This window comes from Ochotona princeps, chromosome 9, assembly GCF_030435755.1.
Source record: "Ochotona princeps isolate mOchPri1 chromosome 9, mOchPri1.hap1, whole genome shotgun sequence".
NCBI classification, from domain to species: domain Eukaryota; kingdom Metazoa; phylum Chordata; class Mammalia; order Lagomorpha; family Ochotonidae; genus Ochotona; species Ochotona princeps.
Genome location: NC_080840.1, coordinates 43,879,409 through 43,901,745, shown reverse-complemented (window position 1 = coordinate 43,901,745; position 22,337 = coordinate 43,879,409). Strand labels below are relative to the sequence as shown.

The window sequence follows — 22,337 nt, the reverse complement described above, 5'->3', positions numbered from 1 at the left end:
TCCCTGTGTTGGTGACAGGGGTCCAAGAACCGAGGGCCAGTATCTCCTGCTGTCTTTCCACTCAGCAGCAGGCAGCTGGATTAGAAGCAGAGCAGCTGGGATGTAAGACGGCAGGAGAAGGACTCTAATGGGGGTATTGACACAGCTTGGAGGCCATCCCTCGGCAGGAGAAGGACTCTAATGGGGGTATTGACACAGCTTGGAGGCCATCCCTCAGCTTTCTGTGAGTTAGCAGACAAGCAAGCCAGAGCCTCACTGTATACATCATCTGTAGGAGGAAGCGCGGTCCTCACGCTCTTGGCGGATCGGCTGAACTTCAGATGTGCCAAAGAACTCCAAAGGGTGAACTGCTCTTATACCATCAGCGTGTAATTCTGTTTTCACCACAACAGCATGGACAAAGCAATTCAGGACTAGCTGATCACATACTGCCTTGGGTCGTCCCTTTGAGACTGTCAGATGATCATAATAATCTTATTTAATCAGCATAAACATTTTGCAGCTTTATAACACATAAGTTGTGCATGATTGAATATGAAATTACCACCATTTTGTAGCTTTAACCAGTGCATGTTTTGATATCTCTTAGTCTCTGTGAATCAGGAATCCAGGCCTGGGTTTAGGGGGGGTCCTCTGCTTCACGTCTTTCATTGGGAGTACAATTCAGGTGTGGGCCACTTCAGGGGGCTTACCTGAACTCAACTGAGGAGGCACCTGCTTCCACGGTGAAATGATTCGCTTAGAATCATCATTCTTTTCCATTTCTGCTGCTGAGAGCCTCAGTTCCTTGTGGCTTCGCTAGAGGGCGCCCTCCGGGGTCTCACCTTGGACTGCGAACAGGTAGCTTGTTTTTCCAAGCCAGAAAAGTCTGTGAGGCCGACAGAAGACAGACTTCCTACATACCCGAAGCATGGAAGTGTAACTCCAGCACTTTTTCCAGAGTCTGATGTTTGGAAGCCAGTTACATGTTCCTTCGTTGGGAGAGGAGATTCCGTCAGCGAGTGAGTAGCTGGAGTTGGGATCCTGGGGCCGTCCTGTTTACCATACAAACACAGACAGTGGGATCCGAGTGTGCGGAGACAAGATTTCACTCGTTTCATAAAAGAAGGCAAATGGTAGAAGTATTTTCTAGCAACTTAGGTGAATGCTCTACAAGATAAAAAGCACAAGTCGTGGAAAAGTGACCGATGGCCGAGCACAGCCCTGCCTCCCTGCATGATGTCAAAATGACAAAGACGTGGTGGTGAACAGGCACCCAAGCATCAAGGCATCACAGGGCGACCCAAAAATAGGCACAGCTTTTGTGTCAAATATTTTCAAATAAAACAGGTATTAAAAATAGTTACACAAGGACCAGTGGTGTGCTCAGTATGTCAAGCCACTGCCTGAAATAGTGGCACGCCAAATGAATTCCTGTTTGAGTCCTGCCTGCTCCACTTTGATCCATTTCCCAGGTTATGTTCCTGGGGAAGCAGCAGAGGATGGGTTGAAGGCTTGGGTCCCTGCCACCCACATGGGAGACCAGAATGAAATTCCAGGCTCCTGACTTTGGCCTGCCCCAACTCCAGCTACATTGGCCGTTTAGGAGAATGAACCAATGGATGGAAGATTTCTCATTCTCTCTCCCCTTCCCTTTGTAACTCTCCCTTTCACATAAATAAATCTTTTTAAAATAATAATAAAACAGAACAAGCAGGGTTGATGGACTCCGCAGGGGGCATCTGCAAGGGAAGGAGAGGCACCATGAGATGGAGTGTGCCTCAGTGTGTCAGACTGTGTGGAAATGAGAAGCAGGAGAAGGAGCAAGAGGAGCCCGAACCCAGCCTGTGGCCGTTCAGCTCCCGCCCTGAAAGAGAATTCTGTGAACCGTGGCGAGGCACGATTGGAAATTACTTATCTAGCCTACATTCCAGACAAATCATTCTCGGTAAAAAGATCTTACCGTGTCCTTTGTTCTAGCCCCTTGCTCGCTTCAGTGAAGGGACTCTAATCGACTAACAGAATTAACTGGCCTTGACTAGTTAAAGTTTAAAAGCAGCTTTCCATCTTATAATGAACGCCTCCTAGCAACTCAGTGAGAGCAGCTGCAGGGACCCCCTCCGCTCTGCGCTTTGCCTTCCGCAGTTTCCATTACTCGGGTCCGCTACGATATAAAAGGCATAACTGAACCACTCGAAGCAGACGGTCCTCCTCTGTCACACAGGCAGGCCTAACATTAGGTCCCAATGCCAATGCCATTCGCCTCACCTCACATCCTCACAAGAGGACGAGTAGAGCACACGATACTGAGAGACCATACTCACGCTTCCCTTGCCATTGTATTTCATTATTTGTGACTGTTGTCACTGTTTTTACTGTAGTTAATTTAAACCTTGTTTTTAAATAAATTAAGTAGTTTAAAATTTTTTGAGGCCAAAACAGTGGCTCAATAAGCTGGTCCTCTCCTGCCTGTGATGCCAGCATCTCATAAGGGCTTCAGCTCAAGTCCCGGCTGCTCCACTTCCAATCCAGCTCCCTGTTCATGGCCTGGGAAAGCCGCAGAGGAGGCCCAAGCAGTCGGGCTCTGCACCTGTGGGCAGACCTGTAAGAAGCTCCTGGCTCCTGGCTTCACATTGGTGCAGCTCCGGCCCTTACAGCACTTGAGGAATGAACTAACAGGTGGAAGATATCTCTCACTCTGTCTCTTTATCTCATGCTCTTGTCTGTAATTCTTTCTGTAAATCTGCCTTACAAAATTAAAAAAAAAAGTCTTAAAAAAAAAAACAAAAACGTGGTCCCAGTGTAGAAGCCTAGTGGCTCAAGTCCTCGCCTTGCACACATCAGTCAGGATCCCATATGGGCATCGGTTTGTGTCCCAGCTGCTCCGCTTTCCTTCCAGCTCCCTGCTTGTGACCTGCGAGGGCAGCAGAGGATAGCCCAAAGCCTTGGGCCCTGCACCTGCATGGAAGACCTGGAGGAAGCTCCTGGCTCCTGGCTTTAGATCAACTCAACTCCAGCCATTGCAGCCACCTGGGGAGTAAACCAGCGGGTGGAAGATCTTTCTGTCTCTCCCTCTTCTCTGTAGATCTGACTTTCCAATAAATATATCTTTTTTTAAAAGCCTTATTTATGTATGTGTTGTAGAAAAAAATTATTGTTACAATAATTTTTATTAGTATCTGCGAAAATATTAGTATTGCTATTTTAGGCGAGCACTGGAGGTGTTCAAGCTACCCTCATGGATGAGGGGGACTAGATACACTGAACTGCATAAAGCCCTCCTGGGCCGTGCTACAGTGCCAGGATTCTGCATGTCTGAGAGCCCATCCCACTGCTGAGGAGGATGAGTGCTGGCAATGTCCTGGTGCTGAGACTGTGGCTCAGACTGTGGATGCCAGAGTTAGCACGGGATCTGACACTGGCTCTTCCTGAGGCCTTGGGCACACTGCCTAACTTCTACTCCCTCAGAAAGGGAATGTGAATACTAGTACTTACGGGCCGCTAGCGGCTAAAGTCCTTGCCTTGCAGGCACCAGGATCCCATATGGGTGCTAGTTCATGTCCCAGCTGCTCCACTTCCCATCCAGCTCCCTGCTTGTGGCCTGGAAAGCAGTCGAGGATAGCCCAAAGCCTTGGGACCCTGCAGCTGTGTGGGAGACCCAGAAGATACTCCTGGCTCCTGGCTTCAGATCAGATCAGCTCCAGCAGTGTGGCCACTTGAGGAGTAAAGCAGTGGATGGAAGTGCTTTGTCTCTTCTTTTCTCTGTAAATCTGACTTTCCAATAAAAACAAAGCTAAACAAAGCAGTGCTCTGTCCTGGTGCTGACACAGGAATCAAGAGGGTCGGCAGGGATCTGGACGGAGACCACTGCCGACAGCGCCGGCTGCTACCTGCCGTGTGCTGTTTTAACTCCTCACCTGTAATCCGAGGCAGCCACAGGGACCTGCCTCCATATTTTACTCCCAGACCTGCCCAACACAGGCAAACCACAAGAGAAAGCTTTAAATCTCTCTGGCTTTTAAGTTTCAGACTTAAATAATTTCAACATAACCATTTTCACTTAAATCCAAAATTCTGCAAATAAAATTCTATCTTAACACATGTGTATCCACACTCATTTGACAGCTTATTTTTATTAGTTATTTATTAATATACACCTGGGGACCATGCACTAAGTCGTTCTGACTGGTTGGTGTTGATCTACTTTGGGAAGAGCTGGGATGGCACTGTATTACAGCAAATGGTCAGTAGATGGCGGTGCAGGGAGCAATCTCTGCAAGATGACTCCGGAACAGGTTATCAGAAGAGAAGAAAGGCTGAAGACAGATTGGCAACCCATATTCACAAATGGTTTCAGGGAAATTTTTTAAGTTCAAAGGAAATGAATGCATTTTTCACATTGCACTGCTAGAGGAAGTATCTGTTTGTCTACATCTTCCACCTTCCCAGGAGGCAACAGACTTCATAGCAAAGTATTTCACACAGGTTGACTTGATCACATCCTCAAAGGATGAGGATGCTAAGAATTGGTCCAAGGTTGAGATGAAGACTGATCTACAAGAGCGACACTCAACTGGGGGGAGGGTTGGTCTGTAGGGGGTTGGTGAGTCTTGCCAAATACAACATTTGACAGAAACTGGATGCTCCTGTGATTGTAACAACTCAAGGGAGAGTTTGCTACAGCCTCCAAGGGCCGAGACCAGAGATGTCACGAGCGACAATACAAAGGACAGTACCCCAGGACAAAGAAGTTCCCTGGCCCCCAGATACCATCTGCACTTAATCCTCGTGCGCAGGCATACAACTAACTCATGGAGCTGTCTTCAAGAGGGGAAAATTGACAAACTTAATTTAAAAAAATAGAGGACTGTTAATGAAATATGAAGGAAGGCTCTTCAATTCATGATCATGTAACCCTTAAAAGGGATGTTGCAGAACTATGGATCATGTTTATAAATATCACATAGCAAAAATGTACAGAAAGAAAAATTTTAGCCATACTCCATAAATCAGGCTCCTTAACAAAGTGTGCATACATTACGATTCATTTTTTTAAGTTTACATACCTGGGGATGTACATGGTGGTTGTCTGGGAATGATGCAATTATGTATTTTCTTCTCATTTCCTCCTTAGTGCTATTTTGTGGGGTTTTTTTTCTTCAGTGGACACTTTCCTTACATGTGAATTTTGAGAAGTCTGAGGGCCAGGGCAGCTGCTTCTTTTCAAGAGAACCATGCAACAAAATGCTTCAAGCTAAAACTAAGGTTTAAAAGAAAAACCAAACTTTAAAATAGTAACTTATTCCTTAATACATCCCTAAACTTAGTTGACTCTTGCGACGACCTCAAGTTCTAGGGGAGTCCCTCCTATGGGTGAGAGTGTGTATCTCAAGAAAATATCTCCCTCTGGGACGGCATCTTCCTTTTCTTTGTCTAACAGAACTTCTGAAGGTCACATCCTGTGTGACACAGGCCTCCTGGAAAACCAGATTAGAGACACTGGCGCAGAATCAAGTCTCACCGTATCTTCTAACGGTGCCTGGCAGTTGGGCGGCAGATGGTGGACCTTCCCCTTATCCTCAGATTAGCACTCGGCTACAAAGTTTCGCGACAGGCCAGGCAAAAGCACACAGGTCCTTTGTAGGTTTGTCGTCACCTTTGCCAGAGGGTTGGCCAGTTGAGGGCGGAGTGCCCAGCCTTGCGAAGACAAATTCCTGACAGTTCCCTTCTGGTCACATTGTGCCGGTGTTGACTGAATGGTCTTTTGTGCTCACAACAATGTTAGCTTAGTTGACTGGATAGTTTTTCATGCTAGGGTTGAGCTTAAAACCCCCCGACAGCGGTCACTGAGACCGCTGCCCTCTTCCACGTGCAGGGACGGGACAGTCGGCCAAGCTTCTAAGAGTCCGCCTCCCGCCCACTTTTGGGATAGACTCATCCAGCTCGCGAAAGGTGGATAACGTTTCTAAGAACTGGGCACCTGCCCGGGTCCCAAGGCGACACAGACCCGCAGTGGCCTTGACAGTCCGCCCTCTGCCGGGCATGGTCGCCCTCGTTCCTTCGCGTGAGGAAAATTCAGCCAAGTTCAAGCTCCTGAAACGTCTATACGCTGGGAAGACAGGATTTGACACAGCACAAAAGGGCATTTCAGTCTCTGAAATAAATGTGAACTACTGTTAAAAGCAACACGTCCAGTTTATCAAAGGCATTTGTCCAAATTCGGCTTCCTCAGAGACTGAGAAATTTGGGGAGCAACACGTGCACAACCACAGGAGTTGTCTGCAAGTCGTGAAGGCGGACAGATGAACCCGACCAGGAGTTTCTCTGTCACCTCGGCCAGGTAGCCTCGACGAAGCCTCGGACACCCAACCCCGAGGGCATTGACTCCGCCGCCCCGACGGGGGCGCTCGTGCGCACGCACCTTTCCCGCCACCTCCGGGAACGCCCCAGCCCGGCCTCTCCCGGCCGTCTTGAGAGCCCGCCGGGAAGTTCCTCTTCCGGGGTGTGCGGGACCCGGATGTGAGCGTGCTATATAAGCGCCGCCCCGGGCCCGCGTTGTTCTTTCGGGAAGACGCTGTCGCTGCTGCCGGGAGGGCTACGTCGGCCGCTCCGGCTCCTGACTCACCGCTGTTCGCTCTCGCCGAGGAACAAGTCGGTCAGGAAGCCGCGCCGCAGCCATGGTGAGAGCGGCGGCTCGCGGGGACCGTGCCGGGCTGGGGCGGAGGGAGGTGGCGAGGACGAACCGGCGTGGGCGGCGGCATGGCTGCGGCGCGGGGTGGACGAGCCCAGGTGGACAAGGGCATGGCTCCTTAACGGGGTGGATGAGCGCGGGTGGACAGGAGGGGCACGGCTCCCGCACGGGGTGGGCAGGGCACGGCACGGCTGCCGCGTGGGTTGGGAGAGCCCAGGTGGGCAGGGGGCATGGCTCCTTAACGGGGTGGGCGGACGGCACGGGGTGGACAGGGACACGGCTGCCGCACGGGGCGGGCTGCTGCGGGACGCTCGGTGTTGCAGCAGCGGCCGGCGGCCAGGACGAGCCGGGGGTGGGCGGGTAGGCCTAGGGCTGCTGGGGGACGCTAATCGTCAAGGAATGAATGGCGATTCCTGGCATGTGCTCACTGAACCCCGTGCTCCCGCAGGCTTTTAAGGATACCGGCAAGACGCCCGTGGAGCCCGAGGTGGCCATCCATCGCATCAGGATCACGCTGACCAGCCGCAACGTCAAGTCCCTGGAGAAGGGTCAGTGTTTAGTGGGGCGGTGGGTTGGACTTAGACGGGGGCGAGGGAAGGAACCATTTGAATAGGTGTTGACGAAATGGCGGCGTCGCTCCCATGTTATTGTCTTCCGGTAGCAGATTCAGTCCCAGCTAATGGTAAGGCCTGAAACAGCTGGCGATGAGGAAATACCTGTATTGAATGCACGGTGATAACTTCATACGCTATTCTGAGCCGGCAGACGGGAGCAGTGTTAGGCTGTGTGTATAGTGAATGAGCTTATAAAGCTGGTTTTTTTCCCTTGGTAGTGTGTGCTGACTTGATCAGAGGAGCAAAGGAGAAGAATCTGAAAGTGAAAGGACCAGTTCGGATGCCTACCAAGGTAAAATAGACCCCAGGAACACACCTCGTGTTGAGTGCTGGGGTTAAGTACCTGGTATCAGCAGTGAATGCCTACAGGAGCTGTCGGTCACCAGCTGCCGGCCTGGCTCATGGGTTGATGGGAACTGCACCTGTTAAGGCAGGCCCTTTCAGAGGCATATGCCCTGTGTAATTGTTTTAGCAGGTGTCATACAGTAAACATTTGGTCTTTGTTGCAGACTCTGAGAATCACTACCAGAAAAACACCCTGTGGGGAAGGGTCTAAGACCTGGGACCGCTTCCAGATGAGGATCCACAAGCGGCTCATCGACCTGCACAGTCCTTCGGAGATTGTGAAGCAGATCACCTCCATCAGCATTGAGCCGGGAGTGGAGGTGGAGGTCACCATCGCAGATGCCTAAGCCCACCGACTATTTTAATAAATTGATTGCCGGTTGTTATGTTTTGTGGTCTTCATTATTTAGGGTGCCAGTAAGTTAAGGGGTATGGAAGTGCTAAGGGATATGGAGGTGCTATTTGAAATTCATTCTTTTCAGTTGACATAATCGTTGAGTGGATATCCTGTAGTGGGTCATTGTTAATGTGTTCTAGAGGCAGCTGAACAACTTGGTTTTATTTTACCCATTTGGAAACAACTTTTAATACATAAGACCTTAAGGTTGATTCTTAACAGTATGACAATGGTGTTGACTGCATGTTAACAAAAGTCCTGGTATTGCTGTCCATGGAGGATCTGCCTAGCTGGTAGGCAGTTCCCTAGTTCAGTACAAGTCTGGAAAATGGCTGTGTGAATAGTGTCCTTGATGTCTTTAGTTTTGCATGGGACACATTTTGATGAGGTTAAACCTTTGTAATGTAACCAGCCTCTCAACTTCAGTGAAAGCTTGGGCTGTCAATCAAGAATGGCTGGTTTGGTGCTTGTTAAGTCACTCAGTGATGCTGAGGCCCCACATCAGAGACCTGTTCAGCTTCTGAAGCTCCTGGAAGGCAGCAGCAGTGACGCCAGACATTTGGGTCCCTGTGAACTGGAGACCCAGAGAGCTTAAGATCCATGTACTGTATGAGGGGCATACTTAGAGGCCAGACTGAGGTGTTCATCGTGGGTCACAGGGCTACAGCTGGAGCCTAGTGTAAGTCTCCCCTGTGGGTGCAGAGACCCAAGGACTTGGGCCATGTTCTGCTGGATTCTCGGTGCAGGAGTAAGGATCTGAAGTGCAGCAGGAACTGCTGCTGTGTATTCTGAAGTTCTGAGGCCTACATTCCTGTTTCATAGGCTAGTGTCTAGAATTGGCGGGCAGGTTTTCTTACGTCCTAGCGTGTTGAGCGTTCACGGTACAGAGTGCTGCAGGCCTGCCAGGCAGCGGTGAACAGAACTACACGATAGTGCTCCCTGGTGGTCTTGGGAAATGCACGTTGTGAACACCCCCGGAGTACCAAAATGGGTGGCTTTTCAGTGAGTATTTTGAAACACTACAAAGGTGAGATTGTTTTAATTGATAATCAGAACTCTGGAACGTACTTGGCATCCTGAGAGCTGATGTTTTTGCCCTTGAAAACAGCTGCTTGTGACCAAAAAAAAACCAGGAAATCTGCCTCAGGAAAGCAAAGATACTGGAAGAAAAGCTCTATAATATTGAGTTTTAGTTTAATTTTTAATTTTTTAAATTGAAATTTTTATATATATTATTTTAAAATTGAATTTAAGCTACTGCTTAGGGGCACCCCCATCCGATTCTGGAGTGTTGGTTCAAGTCCTCTGCCTTGGAGTTGCGTTGAGGCATTTTGTGAAGTCCCAGCAGTTGGAGACATTTGGGGAGTGAGCCAACAGACAAGCCATTCTGTCTCAGGCAAAACTTGGGATATTGGAAACATGGATAGGTTAAATGGCAATAAACCAATGAGCTTAATTATGAAACACTGTATCATAAAATAATTAGGTTTTTTCATAATGGACATTATTTTACTTTCACTAATAGTATAAATAGACACAAAATCTTTTCAACTTCCTACAACAGGATTGGAGACTCCTTATCTGAGTGGGCAGAACTCGGGTTCTGTTTGAGAAATGTGTCCCAGCAACCACTGAAGAAACAGACACCTCTGACCACTACTGCATCAGGTTTCTGCACCGAGCATCCCTGGAGTGCCTGTGAGTATGCTTTGAGTGAAAACGAGAGGATGTAGAAGTGGAAATCTCTGGCTGTGTGGTCACGTCATTCCAGGCGTAGTACTTGGATATAAACATGTAGTTCACTGACAACTTTGAGCCTCAGTTCTGGGTGTCAAGTGGAGATGCTGATTGTCTCACATGCAGACATGTGAGTTGGGCCCTTGTCTCAGCAAACCAGGATTTGCTAAGGCTGTAGGCGTCTCATCTGGACCTTGCTTCCCATGGGATGTAGTGCGCTAGCTGGCCAGTGGCACTGATCAGGTTAAGCCGTGAGGACACAAAGACACATTTGAATCCCAAAGGGCATGGTTTTTCTAAGTGCATCCTCCTTCAAAGGTTGACCAGGCAAGGTAAACCAGAGAATCTGACAAAGGCAAAGCTTTCTTTTAAAAGTAAGAAGAGCTAAAATGACCCTTTCTTTGTCCTGGGTGTACCTCACTTTCATAGTGAATTAGACTGAGAACTAGAGAATTAAGTTCTGCACATCTTATTAACTGCTATTTATTTACTTTCACCTTACACATTATGCTTATCTTTCTTTTAAAGCAACTCAAAATAGTGTTACTATTCTTCAAAACTTTGAATGTACATAGAAATATATGTAATATGTAGTTATTTTTATCTATATGAAAATCTGTTTCTATAAGTGATTGCTTGGGACACATGTATCCATATCTGAGTGTGTAAGTTTGAATCCTGACTTTTCTGGTCCGACTTCTTGGTAATGCACATCCTGGTAGGTAGTGATTGGATCCTTAACACTGGTGGGAAACTGTCAGGATTCATCAGACGAGAAGATGCTTAATGGAGAAATTGTGTTATTAATCTACACTGTGGCCATCATCCACACTTTCAGGATGATGTACCTTGTTTATCAATATATAATCTTTTATGCCCTGAAAGAACCAGGGTGTTATACAAACCTTTCATTAATCCTTATGTGAAACTAGCAATTCTTGGAATAGTTTTTCTTAATGTTAGCAAAACTGAAAAAATAAGGGAGAAGACATTAACACAGAATCTTGGTATGCTTTGATTTGTTACAGTATTGAGGCCAGGAAACTCTTCTATTATTTGTAACCAGAGGGAAGCACAAAGGAGAGAGAACACTGGGGGATTCAGTCTGCCGCTTGGTGTTCCAAGGTTAGTCACAAATCAAGGTGTTCCTGGCCTGTGAATAGCTCCCTTGTCCACCGATGCACTCAGTGCCTTCAAACTCCATCGAGTTCCCAGCTCTTGACTTTAGTCTAGCCTTGCCTGACTGTTGCAGACATTGGGAAAGTTAACCAATGGTTGGAAAAGGTCTCTCTCTTTCAAGTAAACATTACAAAAGGAATCATTCTAAATGAATTAATTACAAATGAATTGGACTGGGTGCCGATGGGGGGAGGCAGTGACCTGCCGCCATGCTTCTGTGCCAGTGTGTGCTAGCCAGGAAAAGGCAGCCAGGGCCTTGAAGATGCAGGCTTGGGTGAAGGGAAGGCTAGGGTCATAGCACCAGTGGGCATGTGGGGACCAGGGTGCTCGCCTCTAGGCAAGTGGAGGGGATCTGGGGGTTTTCTCATGTGCTTGGTCCTAGACGGGGTAAGGAGAGTGGAGGGGAGAGCCCAGGAGAGCATGTTGCTCTGGTGTGCTGGTGGACCAGGTCTGGAGACTTCAATGAGCCTGGATGTTGGGTGTGTAAAGGGGTAAAGCACTAGGCCAGCATATGTGCCAGGAGCTTGGGACATTGGTGGGTGGCAGAGCACCTGACCGGCACACCACCTACTGGGCTTCCGAAGGCTGGGCTGGGTACAAGGATTGTGGATTGATTGGGAAAAGGAACAAAGGGATATAGGTAAGGGAGGACCATCCTGGGAATATCTTGCAGGTAAGGAATGACTCCTGAGGGACTCCCAACGACAAGGCAACTGTACTTGCAGGCAAGTGAGGGGTCTGAGACCTGGTGGTTTGGAAGAGAGACTGCAAGACTTATTGGTTAGACCAATGTCCCAGCCCACATGGGAGACCTGAACTAGGCTTGTTAGCATGGAACATTTCTGACCACCACACGCCAGCCCACATACGAGCTAGGGCTGGGAGCCTGTCTGGCAGGGTTAGATCCCAGTACCTGACAGTGAGTGTCAGATCAGGAATGAGTCTCATTAGGCTGGGCCATGACACCAGTCAGCACACAAGAGAACCAGGTCTGGGGGTGGATTCTGTGGGACATATGTGGGCCCAACCCTGTGGAATTACAAGTCCTTCTGGTTAGCTTAAAAGTTGGTGGGCCTGGCGAGGTAATCTAGTGGCTAAAGTCCTTGTCTTGCACATGGTGGGATCCCATGCGGGCACCGGTTCTTATCCCAGAAACTCGACTTCTCATCCAGCTCCCTGCTTTTGGCCTGGGAAAGCACTAGAAGCTGGCACAAAGCCTTGGGACTCTGCACCCACATGGGAGACATGAAAGAAGCTCCTGGCTCCTGGCTTTGAATTGGCTCAGCTCTGGCCATTTGCAGATACTTGGGGAGTGAATCAGTGGACAGAAGATCTTCCTCTGTCTTTCCTCCTCTCTGTATATCTGACTTTGTGATAAAAATAAAATAAATCTTAAAAGAGTTGGGATGGTGATAAGCTGAGCTAGGCATGACCATTGCTCACTGATACTCATGGGTATTGTGGCTGGGAACAGGTGGGACAGGTCCAGGCTGCAGCACTTGCGTTGAGCAACCTAAAATAAGATGTGAGGTGGACCAGGCCACAACATCCACCAGCTCATACAAAGGCCAGGATGGATGGAGTAGGCCATGCTAGGTAAGAGCCTAGCACCCACTGGCATTTGTGGGAAACTCCCCTAGTATGTCATAGCTCCCATTGGTGAGCACATGGACCAGACCTGGCAAGCTGGGCAAGGTAGCTCCTTTCGTTGACAAGTGTGTGAGTTGGTTTTGGAAGGGGGCGGACTGGGTGGGGCTGAGCGAACCTTAACCCACTGGCAAGCGCAGAAACCATGATGGAGTGCAGGTCACGCTGGGTTAGGTTGTCACACATACAGGCTTACATGAGCCACAGATGGGAGCCGACTGAGCAGGGCCAGGTAGTAGCACCCACCAGCAAGATCTGGGACTGGGGTCAGCTGGGCCAGGCCAGGCTACAGCTTCCAAAGGCAAAGGTCAAGACAGCTGAGGGGCTAAGCCAAGCTAGGCTGGAGTAACCACTGGCACATGCAAGATCTGTGGCTGGGAGCAGGCCTGGTTGGGGAGCACAAGGAACATCCTGGCTGGGCTGTGTTTCCCACTGGTGATCGTGGGTGCTGTGATCTGGTCTGGACATGGCTGCAGTGTCCCTTGGCATGAGTGTGGACTGGGTCTGGGGTGTGCCAGACTGGACTAGACTCCAGCATCTACTGGTACTCATGAGAACTAGGGTGGTTGTAGGGTGGGCAGAACTAAGTCTCTGTCCCTACTGAGCCGTATGTGAGCTGTGTCTGGGTGTGGACTAGCCTTGGCTGGGCTGTAGCACCCAGCAGTAAGAACTGGAATGGTTGAGGGCCAGTCAGGAAAGACCACTGTTCCAGCTAGGCCAGGAGGTGAACTAAGTAGGACTGGTCCATGGCCCCACTGGTGTGCTCGAAATCTGGCATTGGGAGAGGTTCTGATGGAGGAGCCTGGGGAACTGCTCTATTGGGACACAGTCCCTGCAGATGAGCACAAGAACCATGATGGAAAGTAGCCCAGACCAGGCCAGGTTATGGTACCCACAGGTATACCTTTGGCTCAGGCCTTGGGTCAGCCAGGCTGGACCAGTACATATCACCCACTGGCAAATCTGAGAGCCAGAATAGAGTGTGTGGGTCATGCCAGGTCATGCCGTAATACCAGCCAGTTCACTTAAGGGCAGGGACTGGAGGCTGGGCTGGACTAGGCTACAGCATCCACTGGCAAATGCTGAGGTGAGATGGGCCATGCAGCAGCCAACCAACACATGTGAGATCCAGGGGAGAGCGGGCAAACCCGATAGGGAAACTGGGGGAGCTCCAACCATGCAGAGAATCAAAGGATTGGTGGTCTGACCATGGAGTGCATGTGTCAGAGCTGGGCCTCCTCAGTAGCTAAGACAGAGCAGTGAGTGGACAGCATATCCAGATGCACATGGAGGATATGACAGTCCACTGGGGCTTCCAGAGAATGTCTAATACCATAGCAGAGGAAAGAGGACAGAACCAATTGCTCAACTACCCAGCCAAGCGTTGACAGTGAATATCTGGGCAAACGAAGACTCTAAAGTGGTCTATGTCAGCCAATGAATCTTGGAAGAATTTCCTTATCCTTGGATTGGCGAGATTGACAGCATTCCAAAACTACTAAAACCACTTGAGTATAACCCATGGAGCATCCTGGGATGACATCGGGTGGCCGTTCTCCATCCCTGAGTACTGAGGCAGTTGGGAGGCTAGGTGCGGCTTCTCCCCTGATCTCACCTCTATCTAACCCAGATACAGGAAGATTAAAACGAAAATTTAGAAGCAATAGTCTCACTCACTTTCCCCTGATCCTCAACCCTTCCCACCCTGGTCAACTATGTAAACATTGGCAAAAACAAAATTTTTAAAAATAAGTGAACTCAGAAAAAAAGAAAGATTGTGTTAGGGGCCAGCTCTGTGGCATAGCAGGAACTATGGAACTAGCATCCGATATGGGCATTAGCGGAAGCTCCAATTGCTCCACTTCCAATCCACCTCCCTGCTAGTGCACCTGGGAAGGCCATGGAGGATAGCCCAAGTGATTGAGCCCCTGCACCCACATGGGAGACCTGGAAAAAGTTCCTGGCTCCCAGCTTTGGACTAGCCCAACTCTTGCAATCGAGACTATTTGGGAAGTGTAAATCTACCTTTCCAAGAAGAGTAAATATTTTAAAATCTGATTAATTGACATTTCCATCTTTTTCTTTATAATTTCTTACTGTTTAAAATCTAGTACTTAAAAGAATCTGGTCTGGGAACACCTCAGACAAAGTTTCTTTGGGGATTTCCCCAATCGAAATGCCGGACTCAGAACCCTAACCAAGAGAAGACAGAAGAAGTCAATCAACCGCCTCAGCTATATGTTGGCAGCAAAATACTGGGCAGACAGAGACTATGATAACTATGTCAATCAGTGGATTCTTCAACGACCTCATTGTGCTTGGAGTGGCGAGATTGGCAGTGATTCGTAACTGGTGAACTATCAAAACCACTTGAGCAAGAATCTCAGAGCATGCCCCACATCTGGGACCTGGGGTGGGTGGGAAACTGGGTGGGACTTCTCCCTTAAAACCCCCTTTACCTCAGATACATGAAGGAAACAATATGGAAATAAAAGTCTTACCCACTTTCCTATAGCCCATGAACCTTTTTACCCTAATTAACTATGTAAAGATTGTCAAAAATACAATTAAAAAAAAAAAACATTTAAATTATTTTTTTTTGAAAAAGCATATTTACCGAGGAGAGACAGGAAGATCTTCCATCCCCTGAATTGCCCGCCAAGATGGCCGCAATGGCTGGAACTGAGCCAGTCAGAAGCCAGGAGCCCGGCTGGGCTAAAGTCCTCGCCTTGGACGCGCCAGAATCCCATATGGCTTGATGCCTTTGTTATACCTTCATAAACATGAGAATTTTTCTGTTCTCTCTATTCTATCCCATTTGTCTATAGTTACATGTCATTTTTTGCTAGTATCATATTGCTTCGATTATTGTGGCTTTGTAATATGTCTTGAAATTATACTGTGTGATTGTTCCAGCTCTATTCTTTTTCAGGATTGCTTTGACCATTCTGGGTCCTCTGAGATCCCTATGAACTTCTTCCATTTAACATACACATGCGTATGCACACACATGCCATTACCAATCTGACATGTGTTTTGTTGACTCTGTAGATCAGTTTAGGTGATGCTGACAGAGTAATTTTGTTAAATCTTTCAATCCATTGACTTGGAATATTTTTCCTTTTATTTACATCCTCATTTGTTTCTTTTAGCTATGTTTTACAGTGTTTCAGTATTTAAGTCATTTCTCACCTTAAGTTTATTTCTGAGTACTTGTTTTTGATGCTACTACAACTAGGATTTTTTCCTCTAATGTCCTTTTTACAAAAACATATTCAAAGGGAAGAGACATAGAGTTATTTTCATCTGGTTACCTATTTCCCAAGTGTTTAAATTGTAAAATCTAAGCCAGTCCAAAGCTAGAAGCCAAAACCTGCATCTGGGTCTGCCATGCGGGTGGCAGAGACCCAAATACTTTAGCTGTGCTGTTGCTTTCCCAGGCACATGAACAAGGAACTGGATTGGAAGCAGAGCAGTGGGGACTGAAAACTGGAGCTTCAGTATGGATGCCAACATGGCAATTGGAAGCTCAATGTGCTTCACCAATATGCCACCACTTAGTTCTCAGCTCAAATTGCCTTTTTTTTTTTAGTATGTAAAAATGTACTTAGGGACTGGCACAGTGGTGTAGCCAGTTAATTCTCTGTGTGTAGCAGCAGTATCCCATATGGACATCAGTTCTAGTCCCAGCTCCCTGGTTATGGCTTGGGAAGGAAGTAAAAGATAGCTCAAGTTGTTGGGCCCCTGAACCCACAGGGAGACCTACAGGAAGCTGCTGGCTCCTGGCTTTGGAATGGCTCAGCTCCTGTTATTGCAACCATTTGGGGAGTGAACCAACAGATGGAAGATCTTTCTCTGCCTGTCTCTCTCCTCTGTGTCTCCTCTTCTCTCTCTCTCTGTAAATTTGCTTTTCAAGTGAAAATAAATAAACCTTTGAAGAAAAAATGTACTTAACATTTGTAATAACTTTGAATGCTACAACTTTATCAAACTGGCTTATTGATTCTAACAAACGTTTTCTGATATCTTTCAATTTCTCTTTAAATAATATCTTGTCATCTGTGATCAGAGATCATTTTACTCCATTTTTTCCAATTCAGAATTTTTTCTTTTTTCCCCTTGCGTAATTGCATAGCTAAACTTTAGTTCACCCCATATTATTTATACCTAAAACATAATAATTTCTCTGTCAGTAGTTATTGTACTATTGTTATTGTTTAGGGAATAATAAGAAAAAGGCTATATATATAATTAGTACATACATATGTTTTCTTATAATATTTTTTTTATTTGCATTTATTTTTATTTGCATTTGGTTAAATCCATGGATGTGATCCTTGGGATACATAGTGCCAAGCACACCTTCCTCATTTGTCTAAGTTTGCTGCTCTTAGCTTTCCCTTACTGTGAATACAGAGTGTTGGCAGTGTATGAAATAGCATGCCCCTGATGCTATTTCATCTATACATTCATTTATGTTTCCAGAACTGTCAATCTTTGTTTTTCTGATGAATTTCCATCTTCATTGGCAGCTTCTTGCTGTGATTGTCTGTTTCTATAGACTGTCATACGGGTTTGTCCCTGGGAGATCAGGTGTCAAACACAACTACACCTTTTGCCATCTTTGGCTATCTCCGTGAGAACAGAATGGCAGGCAGATTGTAACCAGCCAGAAGTCTTTGAAAGATGTGACAGAAGTAATCACTGATCATTATGAGCACATTATTTAGTTCGTGATTCTTGGGTTGAAGAGCTTTCACTGTCATTTGTCTGCTAGGCAAATTACGCACAATTAATATGCCATGGTAGTTGACATTTAAAAGTTGTCATTGCAGGACTGGTATTTTATTTATTCTTTTAGCTACTGATGCCCTTCAGTTATCCCTTGTAAAGAACTCTTTCTTTTCAACAGAGTAAAGCTTATCTTTTATTTTTCTTTAAATATGAATCTATTTAATTGTTTGAAAGTCAGAATTAGAAAGAAAAAAAAAACAGAGAAAGATACTGTTTTCATCTGCTGGTCCATTCCTCAAATGGCCATAATGTAGAGGGCTGAGCCAGGATGAAGCCAGGAGCTTCTTCTGGGTTTCCCATGTGGGTGGCAGAGGCCCAAACACTTGGGCCTTCCTCTTCTACCGTTCTCAGGACACCAGCAGGGAGCTGGGTCAGAAACGGAGCAGCTACAACACAAACTGGCGCCCGCATGGGATGCCAGGGTGGCAGGTGATGGCTTAACCTGCTATGCCTCAACTCCAGCCCTGGGGACTGGCGTTACTTATCTCAGCTGTCGTGACTGAAGTTCATGCTCGTCAGACTCTTGAAGACAGAACTTTGACAAGGACCATCTGTTTTACGATAATGTCTTATTCTTCAGAGGACAATTGTCCATTTATTTTGTTTTTTCTCTGTGAAGCTACTTTTCCCCCTGTGTATCTGGGAATCTTGGAATTCTTTTTTGTCCCCAGAATTAGGAATTGAAATTAAAATTTCTCTTACAGTATAACTCATAGAAGCCAACTACTCTTCTGGGGACCCCTCATAGCAGATATCAGGAAATTAGAGAGTAATCAACCTTGCCCTTGAGACTTCGATTACTCCAGGGAGTGTTCAATATGGGTAGAGCTTCCCTTTCCTCTTGGTGAGGGGGCTGCTTCGGAGACAGGCTGACTGGCATTGGCCTTCCGTTAATGCAGTGCTGATTTTAAACTAAACTCCTGTTTTCAGCTTCCTTCAAACTCCTGCCCTTTCCAAGAGCTCCCGTAGTTCTTCTGTGCCCTTCCCCCAACCCTTGCCTCACTATTAGCAGAAGCTACTATACCATGGCCTTGTTCATTCTGTACCTCCTTTGGCCATGTCTCAGAAAGTTGTTACTCTCTCAAGTCTGTTTCTATGCTCTCTCTCTTTTTTAATTGATTTATACCTTGTTTTTTTTTTTTTTTTAAATCCTCTGTAATAATTTCAGTGGGATTTCTGGGCAGAGAGAAAGTGAATATCTTTGCTCTGTCTGCAGTCCTGAACTGAGTTTTAATTGAATTTTTAAAATACTTCGCCTGTCCAGAACGCTCCTCATTGGAAGATAGAGAGCAGAAGAGTGTGTGGAACAGTGGTCTGCGCTTCCGAGCCACATGCCACGTGATAGACCATGTACCCATGTCTGTTTTTTCCCGGCTGACACTGGCATGCCACTAACACTCAGCCTTTTAGTTTTCTCACCTATGCATGAATAATGCCTTCCAGAATTGTTCGGAGTAAAGGACTCAACCTTTTTAATGCATGTAGGCTGGTGTTTGGTGCAGAATAAGAGCTGTGTATTGTGAAAATGAATGAACTTTAAGAAGCAGAACATACCTGAAAATGCAAGCTGCTGAACTGCTTGTCACACCATATTCAGTGGTGCAATGTTCCTTGAAAAAAAATTGTTTAGAAATCGGGCTCGGCGGCGTGGCCTAGCAGCTAAAGTCCTCGCCTTGAACGCCCCGGGATCCCATATGGGCGCCGGTTCTAATCCCGGCAGCTACACTTCCATCTACCTCCCTGCTTGTGGCCTGGGAAAGCAGTTGAGGACGGCCCAATGCATTGGGACCCTGCACCCGCGTGGGAGACCCGGAAGAGGTTCCTGGTTCCCAACTTCGGATCGGCGCAGCACCGGCCCGTTGTGGCTCACTTGGGGAATGAATCATCGGATGGAAGATCTTCCTCTCTGTCTCTCCTCCTCTCTGTATATCTGACTTTCCAATAATAATAAAAAAAAATCTTAAAAAAGATTGTTTAGAAATCAATCCAGGTTTAAGGGTGACTTTTTCTGAAGTTAAATAGGTAGTTAATAAACATGAACTGGTAAGTGCATTGGATGCTTGGATGACTGGATCTCTGGTAGAGACATGGGCATTGCAGCCCACATCGTAACATCCAGCTTCGAGAAGCAAGAGAGACAATCTGGCAAAGCACACACACTCAACCCAATTCCAAACACCTACCTTTTATTTTAATTCACTATTCAAGTCCCATGATTTTTCAGCCAAAGCTTGAGGAAGTAACAACTTCATTTGAAGTCCAACAAAAAGACTACAATAGAATATTTAGCAAAAGATACAGCTCTAACAAAAGTACATTTAAAAAAAAGAGAACTGTTGACATTGCTTTAATATGAACTATTCACCAAATGTTTTATTTTCATTTTTTTAAATACTTATTTATATTAGGGAGTCAGATTTACAGACAGAAGGAGATACAGAGAGCAAGATTTTTCATCTGCTGGTTCACTCCCCAATTGGCCACAATGGCTGGAGCTGAGACAATCCAAAGCCAGGAGCCAGGAGCTTCTTTCATGTCTCCCATGTCGGTGCAGAGTTCCAAGGTTTTTGGCTGTCCTCTGCTGCTTTCCCAGGCCACAAGCAGGGAACTGGATGGGAAGTGGAGCAGCTGGGATATGAGATCCTGGCGGCGTATGCGAGGTGAAGACTTTAGCTATTAGGCTACTGCGACAGGCGCTTGTCAAGTGTTTTAAATTCGTGTCTCTTTCATTCTTTGTTTATACTTAGCACAATGTACATGATGAAGTTGCTGGTGTTTTCATTTCCAAAAGAGTCAATGCTGGGAGCTTGAGTTTTTTTTCATAGACAAGTACCATTAACTTTCTCCTTTTTTTTTTTTTTTTAAGATTTATTCATTTTATTACAGCCAGATATACAGAGAGGAGGAGAGACAGAAAGGAAGATCTTCCATCCGATGTTTCACTCCCCAAGTGAGCCGCAACGGGCTGGTGCGCGCCTATCCGAAGCCGGGAACCTGGAACCTCTTCCGGGTCTCCCACGTGGGTGCAGTGTCCCAATGCACTGGGCCGTCCTCGACTGCTTTCCCAGGCCACAAGCAGGGAGCTGGATGGGAAGTGGAGCTGCCGGGATTAGAACCGGCGCCCATATGGGATCCCGGGGCTTTCAAGGCGAGGACTTTAGCCACTAGGCCACGCCGCCGGGCCCCATTAACTTTCTCCTTAAAGCAAGGGAAAATTCACAGGCACAACAAAAAGTATCTCTTAAAATTGAGGAACAAGTAATGACCCAGTGCTGTTCCAACAGGGAGGCTGGTTGATCATAATTTCAGTTAATTTTTATCACAATATGAGACAATAATGTTAAAAAACACATGCTCCTTAAAGACATTTTCAGAATGTCTTCTTTTGAAATGGTCTCACACTTACACAAAAACTGCAGGAACAGTTCACGGAACATATTTTTCAACCCTTTAGGAAGTAGAAAGGGTCATCAAAAATTTGTGAAAAATATTTATTCTGAAGAAAACATTTATGAATTTCAAAAATTTTTTGCAACCAAGTGAACTCACCTTTTAATTCCACTTTCTGCAAAATCTCTGAAGTCCCTTCCTCTAAGGTGCCAATGTGTTGGAACATCAACCTCAACACTTCAGTGTGTGGTTTCGCACTGCTTAGTGACAAAGTGAATTGTTAGAAAAGTGTCATTAGTTAGTGTTGCCATGTGAATGCCACACACTGAATATATATCAAAATCCACTTGGTGTAGCTCCCTCAGTCACCATGGACTTTTCACGCAATGAAGAGATGCAGTGAACATGGACTCTGCAACCCAGGTTTCACAGCATACTCTTTTACAGTAACTTTTTGTTATGAAAAACGGAGACTATTCCAAAATAACATTAGGAAGACTAGTATAGTGAGTACATGGGCCAGGAACCTACTAATGTCTTATCATCCTCGAGTACTGTGAGCTGTACATGATTGTATGCTCTATAGTTTAATGACAGACAACACCAATAGGTTTGTTTACAATTATATCAGGACAAACACATAGTGACACATTGTACTGTGATGTTGTGATGGCTACTATGTTACCGAGGGGATGGAGTTTTCAGCTGCATTATAATATGACTTGGTTTTGTGCATGTCGCCTGTAATTGGGCTGTTGTCATGCACCACCTGAAGGTCTTTCCTCACAAAAAATGCACTCTGCCTCTCACCCCATTTGCACGCTGCCCAGCCTTGTATTTGTGAGGGGGTGCAGCTGAGTGACAGCACCTCAAAGCAGAGGGCACATGCGACTCCATTTTGGTTTCTTCACCAGGTTTCCAGCATAGCTAACCGAGGCTATCTGCTTCTGTAAGCATGCTTACTAGCTGATTGGCTTAAGTTAAGTTAGCTGATTGACTGAACTTAGCTGATTGGATGCTTTGTACTGCTCACTGCTTAAATCGATTGGATGGTTTGCCATGCACAGAGCTGATTGGCTGATCATTGAGTGCCGATGAGGCCAATCGGGCTGCTCTGCTCTTGCCCTTGTGGTGGTGTGGGACAATCTGCGGGCTGATAAGTAAAGATTCCCGAGCTTTGAAGAGTCTGCTTCTGACTTATTTTGGGGATAAAATCAGCTGGTACCAGTCTTGGCCTCTTCCTACCGTTGCAGAATGCTTGTGTTGACGTAGGATTCCTCTTCCTCCACTCTCACCCTTGTCCCACTGATTATGTCACTGAACCCCCATAACCCTGGTTCTTTCTCACTGATGCACAGCAAATCAATCGCTGACATCACTGTGTGATTCTTTGCAAAGTGGAAAGCAAGGAGCTGGGCAGCTTTGACTTAATTGATTGAGCAGCCGAGGCTCAGGTGTCTTCTCCGTTGAAGTTGGGCTCATGTGCATGGCTCTGGTTGATTTGCAATGTATGCATCTTCCTATAGTCGGTGAACACTACCGAGTCTGTTAGGGAACTACACTG

The 22,337-nt window shown here is 46.6% G+C and overlaps 1 protein-coding gene and 1 non-coding gene across 2 annotated transcripts; both read left to right on the top strand.

Annotated features, from left to right (window-relative positions):
- The first annotated feature begins 6,514 nt into the window (after window positions 1-6,514).
- RPS20 (ribosomal protein S20) lies at window positions 6,515-8,015 on the top strand. The gene is made up of 4 exons (XM_058668645.1): window positions 6,515-6,659; window positions 7,119-7,218; window positions 7,503-7,576; window positions 7,794-8,015. Exons 1-4 carry the CDS (start codon window positions 6,657-6,659, stop codon window positions 7,974-7,976), a joined length of 360 nt encoding a protein of 119 aa, XP_058524628.1. The 5' UTR covers window positions 6,515-6,656; the 3' UTR covers window positions 7,977-8,015.
- LOC118757566 (small nucleolar RNA U54) lies at window positions 7,370-7,434 on the top strand. The gene has a single exon (XR_004995271.2). It is a non-coding gene; the product is annotated as a small nucleolar RNA U54 (small nucleolar RNA).
- Window positions 8,016-22,337: the final 14,322 nt, after the last annotated feature.